The sequence below is a fragment of the Syngnathus leptorhynchus genome, chromosome 8, assembly GCF_054491065.1.
Source record: "Syngnathus leptorhynchus isolate UIUO chromosome 8, UIUO_Slep, whole genome shotgun sequence".
Taxonomy (NCBI): Eukaryota; Metazoa; Chordata; class Actinopteri; order Syngnathiformes; family Syngnathidae; genus Syngnathus; species Syngnathus leptorhynchus.
The window spans coordinates 11,821,194-11,832,658 of NC_141202.1; the positions used below are offsets into that span (position 1 = coordinate 11,821,194).

General features: G+C 53.2%; 1 protein-coding gene across 1 annotated transcript; it reads left to right on the plus strand.

The window, feature by feature from the left end:
• Positions 1-686: 686 nt before the first annotated feature.
• Positions 687-10,422, plus strand: LOC147052513 (uncharacterized). The gene is made up of 9 exons (XM_085918050.1): positions 687-1,342; positions 4,350-4,556; positions 4,636-4,849; positions 4,908-5,069; positions 5,677-5,895; positions 5,969-6,115; positions 6,257-6,497; positions 6,582-6,746; positions 6,906-10,422. The coding sequence occupies exons 1-9, from the start codon at positions 687-689 to the stop codon at positions 9,146-9,148; spliced, it is 4,254 nt and encodes a 1,417-aa protein (XP_085774176.1). The 3' UTR covers positions 9,149-10,422.
• The last annotated feature ends 1,043 nt before the right edge of the window (positions 10,423-11,465 follow it).

Sequence of the window (11,465 nt, forward strand, 5' to 3'; positions counted from 1 at the left end):
CGCCCCTCACTGAGCACCTTCGACCCCGCTGACAGTGAATCGAACGCCCTTGCCACTTGTCTGCACGTCGTCCACCCGACCATCCTTCATTGTGCGCGGGCAAAGGGATCAGGTTGCATGAGCGAGCGGCATTGCGATCCGTCATTCTTCGCAGCGCCGACTCGGGAGCGCGACGTGGCCGGCGTCGGAGCGATGAGGGCGGCTGTGGAGCGGCGAGGGCGGGCCTCTGGCGGAGCGTTCAAGGACGAGGAAGGAGAGTTCAAACATCTGTGAGGACAAACGTCACATGCTGCCACCAAATGGAGATTGAGTGTGCCCTCAAAAGGCGCTCAACCTCGACAATGACTCTTTGAATATTTCAAATTAATTCTCGTTCTCATATCCAAGTCACACTGCTGTCTTTGTGTGTCAGCCACCACTGGCAGAGAACCGCATGCAGACATGGAAGGATAAATGTCAGCGCGAATGGAGTGCACCTCATGAGCTCAGGAGGTCAGGCTTGCTCAAGGGCACCTCGACATTAGGTCGGAAGCAGACTAGCATCTCTCTATCGAGTTGCCAGACTCAAACTGTTACCTTCCGCTTACAAAGTCCAAAAACCTTAAAGATGAGCCACTGCTCTGAATACGGTTGTGGATAATTCTCCCCCCCCCCCCCCCCCCCTGAGGTTTTGCTCTACCTCACAAATGGATGGGGTGGTGGGGGGTGCGGGGACTCCCAGTAGCGCAGGAGGCTCCGGGGGTGACAGCCTCCCCCGTCGTAATGGAGGCGAGTCTAAGAGGCGTAGCAAGGGCAACCTCCCCTCGCCGGGCTACAGGCTGTCCCAGGCATCCCTGGAGGGCGAGAAGGCTTCTTTGGGGGGGGACGCGGCTGCCCCCTTGGGGGGACGCAACCGGCGCCTTTCCATCATGAGTTCTGGCCTCCCCTTCCGCATGGCTGGCACGCCACCTGCCTCGGTGCCCCCGGCTCACCCTCCGCCCCGCTCGGTGGGATTTCTCCCCTCCCGTCCAGCCCTGGCCTCCACTTCCTCGTCGGCGGGCACAGGGGTGATGGTGGTGGCCACCGGCCTCGAGACCACTACCACCACTGCCTGCAACACCACAACAGCGGGGACGCCAGAGACGCTGGGACCGTTGAGTGGGTTTGGCCTGGGTCTGGACGGGGAGGACTACAGCCAGTCCAACCAGAGCACCTTTATCCAGAGGCAATTTGGAGCCATGCTGCTACCCGGCGTCAACAAGTTCAGCCTGCGCATGTTCGGATCGCACAAGGCCGTGGCTCTGGAGCAGGAACGGCTCAAGTCAGCCGGATCCTGGATCATACACCCCTACAGTGACTTCAGGTGAGACGACACACATGCACAAACCACGAGTGCAAATTCTTCATGACCAAATGGAAGTTCTTACGACACGTAGCTCTACTTGAGGAATTGTCCTTTCCAGGTGTCATGTCGGTAACAATACTAGCCTCATTAAGGTATAGCCACTTGGCCATCAATCAGGAACTCAAAATAGAAAATTGGCAGTAATTTCATGTAACTTGTCAGAAAATTGCTAGATTGGAATATTTAAGATTATCTGTCGCTGTTTTGGGGGGTGGGAGGTATATGCATAAAAAATACTAGTTCTTAGTATCTGTGGCTACTCAACAATTATAACTAATCATAACTAAAAATGATGACTTGAGTCACGTCTTATGGGGGGGGGGAGGGACATTGTGCAGTGCAGTGAGAAGGACTGGAGGCCACAGGGGATGGATGCAGCCGAGGATGTATGGAGGCAGGACAAGAATAGGTGTCAGGGAAAGGTGGGGGGGGGGGGGCATGTGAGGAGTGAGAGTTGTTTCCAGCGCAGACAAAGTGCAGGTGACAAGTCGTCCAATTTAGACAGCGCTGTCTCGACTTGTCAGATACCGCGAGTAAAAATACTCCAGTGTAGCCTGCTGCCACTCAGACCTGCAAATGAGCTGCGGCATTCACGAAGCTTTTCTTACTGCTCCCAATTCAAAGCTTGATCAATTATTTTGACCGTCAATTTCAAGCGTGTCTAATTGAAGTGGCGAAAATATGCAATTGAGCATCATGGCAAATATTGAAGGTGCGATTGATTTTAAAATGAGGGGAACGTCCACTGACCGTGTGCTAGCTTAAGAGGCTGCTAGCGCTCTGAACCTCCAGACAGACTGTTGCAACAACTCCATCTCCAGGGGATCCTTCTGGCCCACATTTTGCACACACACACACACACACACACACACACACACACACACACACACACACACACACACACACACACACACACACACAGACTGTATTGTGTGTCCATCATGTTGAAGGCCGCTGACATGGCGTAAGGCGAGCGCACGCAGCTAATCTCAGCACTCATTGAAATCCAAGCAAAGCTGCCCGCGGATGTTAATAATTCCAATTACCGCCGGCGGAAGATTACAATTGAAGAGGATTAATTATGTATGCCGTTGTAAATTATGCACCTTGAGTGTGCGTTCTGCATAATTCACTCTTCGAAGTTTTCCGTCAAGTAGCTGTCGTCTGAAAAGCGACATGCCAAAGCTGCTTTCCCGCTCTTCGTCCAACGTTGACCGACTGGACGAGAGGTCGTGCCGCTAAACGACGTTTTATTTCTTCCGTGTCCAACCAAGCGAGTTGTCTTACTTGTTTTGGTGGCGTGTAAGGCAGTCTGGGACATTATTGAATATATTTCCATCAATTAATTACAAAACAAAGTTCTCGCCGGCAGAAAGAAATTGCTTTTTTATTTTTGCAGAGGCATTTTCAACCCAGTGGCTTTGAATTGTGTTTGTGTATGTACAAAATGTATGTGTATGCAAAATGGTCATTTGGTGTTGAATTTTGTTGTGTTGGTTTTTGGTCCACAAAGAAGCTCGTGAATGGGTCAGGACGTTTGCATTCGTTCTCACCTTCGGAATTTAAATTTCGGCGCCCTGTCCAAAAATACGGATAAGAGAAGTGTGAAAACTTTTGTATGAGAGCGTAGCCCGCCTCTGCTCTGGCCCAAATCCCAAATGGATGTCAATGGAGAGGTCTGGAGCGGTAGCGCTTTGATTTGGCTGACAGCGACAAAGGCCGCTCCTCCTTTCATCAAGGCAGCAATCACGGGAGATGGGCTGGGCGAAAGGAACGCTGAGTGTGACACCAGCTGAGCAGCTCCTTGCGGGTCACTACTTCTCGCCCAGCACCTGCTTACGTTCATCATAGCGCTCGCTGGCTGGCAAGAACACCCGTCGAGCAACTTTAATTGCATTTGCAATTCTGATGCGCATGCTAGCAACAGGGTCCACTTTGCACACTCGCACGTATGCACGCACGCACGCACACACACACACACCCACACGCACACACACAACACACACACACACACACACGTCTCCTCAAGTCATTGCATGGGTCCACTCTTTCCAAATCAGAAAGCTTCTCAGGCACCCCACCTGCCATCTACTGTGTCAAAAGATAAAATGGTTTGAATGTTAAAACAAACATAACATCTCAATATCAACACTATGCATTTTTTTCTGGAGTAGTGGGTATTGAAAAATTTTTGTTATTTACAGTGTAGTTATTTCCAAAGAAACAACCCCGATTCAATTTGTATTTAAATTGTAGTTGCCATTTTGAGCTTAATGTGAGCAGAGAAGCCCATCGTGAATCCAACCGGACGGCACAAACGGCGATTATCATCCATTCATGATTCTCCGTCCCAGCGGCTCGTCGAATTGTTCTCTGTAATAGCAGTGAACCAAGACACTCCTCAAGGTCACATTTCATCTTTGTACATTACTATGGCAGCCGCATCCCCATTGCCTCACTTTTGTAAAAAGTGTGTGCATGAAGAGGTGAGCCATACTTCATCTTCATCAGTCTAGTGGTCCCACCATGAACTTTTGTTACCAAATTAGAGCTCAATGGGGATCGACCGCAGCACTTGAGTATGTTCGCTGAAAGGCAGAGTCGTGTGTGTGTGTGTGTGTGTGTGTGTGTGTGTGTGTGTGTGTGTGTGTGTGTGTGTGTGTGTGCGTGCGTGTGTGTGTGGCGAGTCATTGATATGGGTTGGAGTGATGGATGAGGGTGACCGTTCGGGAGAGAGACAGAAGGAGTACGCAAGTGGCCCGCACATTATCAGGTCGTCTGGCCTGTCATCTTCAACATTGTCCCCCCCCCCCACACACACACAGTTTTTGGACTAGGCCTTGCGTCATGCCCCACTTCCAAACGCCGTCCAGATTGATGAGGCATCTCAAGGTTACCGATGAGCTCCGTTTGTCCCCGACGGCGCTCAAGTTTGCTCCTAAAATCCGCTGGCATCCCCGCGCAGGTTCTACTGGGACCTGTTGATGCTGGTTCTGATGATGGGCAACCTGATCGTGCTGCCGGTGGGCATCACCTTCTTTCGGGATGAGAACACGCCCTCGTGGATCATCTTCAACGTTGTGTCTGACACGCTTTTCATGGTGGACCTGGTTCTCAACTTCCGCACGGGCATCATCAAGGAGGACAACACAGAGATTCTGCTGGACCCTCGGTGAGTGAAGATGCGTCCATCGGGAACAGCCAGCGCTGGGTCACAGCTTCTGGAATGTCACGCGCCGATTGTGCGGCAGGGCCATCCGTCACAACTACCTGAAGAGCTGGTTCCTGGTGGACTTTGTGTCCTCCATCCCCGTGGACTACATCTTCCTGATGGTGGACAGTCTGGACTCTGAGGTGTACCGGACGGCCCGGGCGCTGCGCATCGTGCGCTTCACCAAAATCCTCAGCCTGTTGCGGCTGCTGCGCCTCTCCCGACTCATCCGCTACATCCACCAGTGGGAGGAGGTGAGGAGGCACCAAAATGCAGTTGTTGCTTGAAGTCCACCATCTCCCTCCTCCCCAGATCTTCCACATGACGTACGACCTGGCCAGTGCCATGGTGAGGATCGTCAATCTGATCGGGATGATGCTGCTGCTGTGCCACTGGGACGGCTGCCTGCAGTTCCTGGTGCCCATGCTGCAGGACTTCCCGCCGGACTGCTGGGTCTCCAAGAACCTGATGGTGGTGAGCGTAATGTTTGCCTCGTTCGTTTTGTTTGGACAGTCGGCACGCTTTCTAGTTCCCATGGCGGCCTGCTTTCCGGGTTCTCCGTCTGCGTGCGTGTTTGCTGTTAATTGGCTCACGCAACAAGATGGCCGACTGGAACAAAAGCGTCATTATCAACACGTATCCACCGAGAGAAAGGAAAATATAACACACAAACCCTCCAGAGTGAGGAGGCTCGAGTGTGTTTGTGAATGGGCATTTTTTTTTTTTAAACACAATACACACACAGGACACAAACGCATGAGGCGCTGAGTCATGTCATCGCTGTTGCCTTGGCGACTGTTGCCGAGCTGGCAAATGCTGGGATTGTCCCTGGAGAAAACCCCTTCATGTGTTGGGCCACCCGCATAGCACACACACGCACGCACAATATTCCACATAGGTCCAATTTGCATTTAATTTGACCTTTGAAATTGCATAATTGCAATATGAAGGCACACAACACAAACGTGACAGTCGCTCGGGATTACGTTTTGGCCGCCGGACAATCGGGACCTCACTGACCGAAGTGCTTCTTTTTTGTGTGTGTGTTTGTGTGCGTGTGGGTGTGTGTGTGGGGGGGCAGAACGACACATGGGGCGTGCAGTACTCGTACGCCCTCTTCAAGGCCATGAGCCACATGCTGTGCATCGGCTACGGTGCCCAGGCCCCGGAGGGCATGACCGACGTGTGGCTCACCATGCTGAGCATGATCGTGGGCGCCACCTGCTATGCCATGTTCATCGGCCACGCCACCGCCCTCATTCAGTCGCTGGACTCGTCGCGTCGACAGTACCAGGAGAAGGTGTGCTCACCTGACGCCTTTTCATCCTCGTCGGCCAGTTAAGAAGTGTGTGGGTATTTGTGTGTGTGCGCAGTACAAGCAGGTGGAGCAGTACATGTCCTTCCACAAGCTTCCTGCAGACGTCCGCCAAAAGATTCATGAGTACTACGAGCACCGCTTCCAAGGGAAGATGTTTGACGAGGAGAACATCCTGGGAGAACTCAGTGAGCCCCTTAAAGAGGTACACACACACACACACACACACACACACACACACACACACACACACACACACACACACACACACACAGGGTTTTCCTCCCAATGTGCATCCAAAAGCTGTTCCTGGTTGACTCCGCCTCTTGACGGTGTGCGCTCACAGGAGATTGTAAGCTTCAACTGCCGCAGCCTGGTGGCCAACATGCCGCTGTTCGCCAACGCCGACCCAAACTTTGTGACGGCCGTGCTGACCAAGCTCCGCTTTGAGGTCTTTCAGCCGGCCGACTTCATCATCCGAGAGGGCACGGTGGGGAGGAAGATGTACTTCATCCAGCACGGCCGCGTCAGCGTGCTTACCCGCGGTAACAAGGAGACCAAACTCAGTGACGGCTCCTACTTCGGAGGTGACGACTAGTGTGCTCCTGGAAGGAAAGTGAACACGCTGCTCTTTCTCCTTGTTGAGTTATCTTGTGTTGCTCCCGTGGCAGAAATCTGTTTGTTGACACGAGGGCGGCGGACGGCCAGTGTGCGCGCCGACACGTATTGCCGTCTGTACTCGCTCAGTGTGGACAGCTTCAACGAGGTTCTGGAGGAGCACCCCATGATGCGACGGGCCTTCGAGACCGTTGCTGTGGACCGATTGGATCGGATAGGTAATCTCTGACTTTTTGAAGTGGATTGACTTACCCCTCACCCCTCTTCATCCGGTCCCCATTTTTCAAATTGGAAGGCACCTTTTGTGTGTCAGAGGTGGTGAGGGAACCATCCTTGGTAGGAACTTAAAGTTTGTGTGTGTGTGGCTTTCCCTACAGGCAGGAAGAACTCTGTGCTGCTGCGCAAGTCCTCTCAAGGAGGCTCACTCGGGGGCAGTATGGGCCGCGGCGGGGGTCGGGGCGGAGGAGGTGCGGGAACGGGCGCCGGGCTGACGGCGGGCAGCCTGGGCTCCTGCGACAGCATTCTGGTGCAGCAGATCGTCAAGCACGACAGCATGCCAGCCATGCAGGACGCCATCGCTGCGGCGGCAGCGGTGGGAAGAGGCGGCGTCATGGGAGGCGGCGGCAACGGTGCCATGTCCCCCAGGCCCCGCCCCGTCATCTGGGCGCCACTGGTGCACGCCCCGCTGCAGACGGCGGCTGCCACTAGCAATGTGGCCATTGCCCTCATGCACCAGCAGCAGCAGCAGCAGCAACACGCGCTGGGAGGCACGTTCTTCCTACCTTCCCCTCTGATCTCGCCGTCCCCCTCCTCCTCGTTTCCGCTCTCGCCTCCTCGGGCTCCAGTTTTGCAACCATTGCGCCCCTCCGTTAGCTCCCTCATCGGAATGATGGCCATGAGCGGAATGGGAGGTTTGTCCCCCAGAGCGTTCCCTGCCTCCCCCTCCAGCATGGGGCCACTGGGCGGGATGACTTCCCCGCCGGTGGCCAAAACTCCTCCCACCGCTGCCGCTGTGTCAGTTCAACAAGGAAGGACTCTTCACTACAACCTGCGCCTCCAGGGCGATTACCCCTCGGTGCTCGGCGGATCCCTAGTCACCCCACCTGCCGGAGGAGCATCGATGCCACCTGTCGCCAAGATGCAGAGCGCCAAGCCTGCTGCTGCCTCCTCCAGCACCTCGGATGGCAGCCCCGCTGCAACCAACCAGCAGGGGGCCAAAGAAGCTCTGCTGCGCCACAGTTGTCAAGGCCTGCCCGCCTTGGGCCGACTGACCCAGGAGGCCAGGCTGCTGTCGGCATCGCAGCCCACGCTGCCTCACCGCTCCTGGGCCGGAGTGCAGCCTTACCCACCTCTCCATCGCAAGGCCTCCGGAGGCAATTTGCTTGCGACTCCTTTCTTGGCGGGGCCACTGGCTCGAGGTGGCAGCGCAGGAATGCTTAGCTCCAACCCTGCGGTGCAGCCCATCGCAAATCCTGCATCCGGTCCACAGATCCAAGCACCTCTTCTGCCCAGCATGTACGTGCAATGTGGCCCGCACGGCAATCCTTTGGCTATCTCCGCATCTTCACCATCTGCCATCCCTTGCCCCGCGCCCATGCCGGTGTCCCTGATGCAGACGCCCCGCCCCAAAGCGACTCTGAGTGCGCCTTCTCGCTCGTCCTCGCCGCCACCCTGCTCCACTCCTCCCTCGGCAGGAACCGCCCCGCTGCCACTCGCGTCAACTCCGCGGCCCAAACCTGTGACCAGCCCTTCTCCCCGCTCTTCATCTCCCTCGCCCTCCTCCACGCCTCCTCCCTCGTCTGTTTCCGCTCCGGTTCCACTGCCCCAAGCATTTGGACGCAAGTCGTCTCTGAGCTCTTCACCGCCATCGCCTGCGAACGCCATGTCACCGGCAGCCCCGCAAGGCGCACGGGTAAAGGTGTCTAGCACACCGCCCGCGGCGTCACCGCTGTCCGGCGCCAGTCCGGCACCCACCCCGATCCCCTCCCCAACTGTCACACGGGTGGCGCGCAACTATCCACCGCCCACTTCCCACAGCCCCACTTCAACACCATCATCCGTCGTTGTTCCCCAAAGTCCCGGCCAGACGCTGGCGCCACCTCCAGCGCCGACATCCACCGCTTGCCTGAGTAAATCCCCGAGTCCAAGCTCCTGTCTGCAGCCTTCTGTCTTTAGTTCTGCCAGAAGCCCTCCGCCCATTCAGATCTCCAAAGCCATGTCTTCTCTCACGTCAAATCCTGCCCTGGCAAGCACAGGCTCCTCCGCCAAAGTCCGCTTCACCGTTCACCCGGTAAATCAAGCCCATCCCGTGCTCGGCTCGAGCCCTGCCCCGGGCTTGAATCGTCCCGCAAAGTTAAGCTCAACAAAGCCCCCCTCTTTGGCTGCGACACCCCCCGGTGACTCAGCCACATCCACTCTCCCTTCGCAACCGAACACAGTCCCCACACTGGCACCGGGCCATCCTTCCCGACTCGATTCGCCCTCACGTACCGCTCCGTCAACGCAAACAGCCACCCCAGCGAACGGCGCCTCCCAAAAGGTCGCTCAAACTGAGCCCCAGTTGCCGGTTGCTAGAAAAGACTCCGAGGGGCTGAGGCACAAACTGCCTGCCAACATGTAAGCGAAACCGCAAGAGGAGGTCGCACCGACCCATCTCCACACATCCCGGTGCACTGTGTTTGCATTCACGCTAGGATGGAAGCGCCTTAGAACATCGCACATCCGTTTGTGTGACTCGGCTGGGCCAAGCGTTGAGAAAGGAACGTTTAAGATGTGGTTCGACAACGGTTGTTTGGGCCAAGCTCGGACCAGGCCGATGCAAAAGCAAAAAAAAAAAACAACAACAACATGGCCGGGGGACATTGTCAACAGCAATATGTGTGAGACAGCCGTGCATAAGTCTTTGGACATTCCGAGCTTTGATGATTTCCCGCATCTAGAGTGTAGTTATCTACTTGAAAGTTTTGAGGAGTAATATCAAATGTAAAAAAAAAAAAGATATGGCTAAAACCAGAATTTGCCTGTTATCAATTGAATAAACTTGTTTTATTCTACCAGTTTAGCAAATACTAAGAGTCTTGTTTATGTTAGAGGACACCACGTTGACCTGGTAGCCAGGACATCTCGCGATAGTTCCGAGTTTCACATTTCGATTTTTGGCCACGGCCTTCCTTTGTGCTTGATGTGTTCAACCGTTCCATCATTCAAAGCTCACCTGATGTCAAAAGTACCAAATGAAATTGTGACCCAAGACTTATGCACAGTATTGTATGTCACTGTACTGAAACTATGAATATAAGAAAATGTGACCCCACCCCGCCCACGAGCAAATGCATACAGGCAATACGCGCGGCTTCGTCTCGCTTCCCATCTTCACCAAAACAACAACCAGATCGCTACAAACATTGCTTTTGATTTGTCGCGGGTGTGTGTATGTGTATAGTTTGTTTTGCCCCCACACGCAGCAAATGTTTTAGTGTCAGTTGTAGTTTTGACTGCTACTTTGGTTTGTCTGGTTGTAAATATGTAGCCGGCCGCCCGGCTGCCCGACCGACCACCTTCTTCTCCGGCTTTCATCTACGTCCACGCAGCTTTCATGTGACTTCACAGCTTGGCGGGCAAACGCTCTGGGTTTTGCCACACTCCATCAGCCTCTTGTTCACACGGCGGCGGGCGGCCGAGCCCCTTTGCCTCCATTTCTGCTTGCGTTTGATGTTGTGTGTGGGTAGCAACAAGGATACCATGATGCCTAGACGATACAGTATCTATATATGAGGACCAAAACGTTTGATTTTCTATTTATCACAGCTCTAGCATTTGAATGGAGTTAATGAAAAAAAAAGGGAAAGAACATTTTATGTCAAGAGTGGTGGAGGAACAGATGACTGCGATTGTCATGACGATGTTGTAAGTGTGACTATATAATAAAAATAAAGCTGCTTTAGATATCATCCCGTGGGCTGTGTTGGAGCATGTGCTTGCTTATATGTGTATGGTTGTGCCTCCTTCTCCTAGCATGCATAATTCATGTGCAGCGACAACAACGGCGCCAGAAAGGAACAAACAGGATTGTCTGCTTCTAATTTCAGGTAGAGAAACAACAAGCCATGGATCGATGAATTGAAATATAAATGATTTTTGCTGTGCTTTCACATACGTGCTAATCCAAAGTATTACACTAACTAACTTGATTGACCTACCGACTACTTGAAATGTGAATGTGATCATACTCGTTTTCACAGATATTTGCAATAATACACTTCAGTCTTTAATATTCAAATGATGTTAATTTTGATGAACAGTGGCTCAACTTGAAATAATGTTATAACAAGAGGCATTTTCCTTCCTTTCCATTCAAGTGCAGGTCTCGTTTGTTGCAATTGCATGCATGGTGACCTTGTACCGGTCGGGCTCACACGTAATGTCTGGATTCACTTGTAGCCAAGTGAAGCCACTTGCACCTTCATTCAGTGTTAATTTCACCGGCACTCGGCGGAACGCCCTTGCTTGTATCCAAGGTTAAGCTTTCCTAAAGCCGTCCCATCTCGTGTACATGTATATGAATATCACTCTGGCCCCTGAACCAAGATGCAGCCTCTCCACTGCATCAGGATTTTTTTTACGGTGGCCACTTAAGAGGCACGTATACGACTTTTACGAAGCAAATTAATCATATTCTGTAAGTATACGAAACACGAATTATGCAAGGGTGTTGTTTTATGGAAAGTTCAGTGCTGCCGGAAGCCGGGTGTGTGCCTAAATGTCAGTGATCGCTAGATGGCGACAACATTATGATGGTCAGAACCATTTGCTGTTATTCCAGGTCTTGTGTCGCTTTAGGAAGAAACTCTTTCGAGACGGATTAGACCCATTTAACACTTTCACGGGGTTTCCGCGGCCCGACAGACGCGGCGAAGAGCGAGTGGAAACAGAATAAG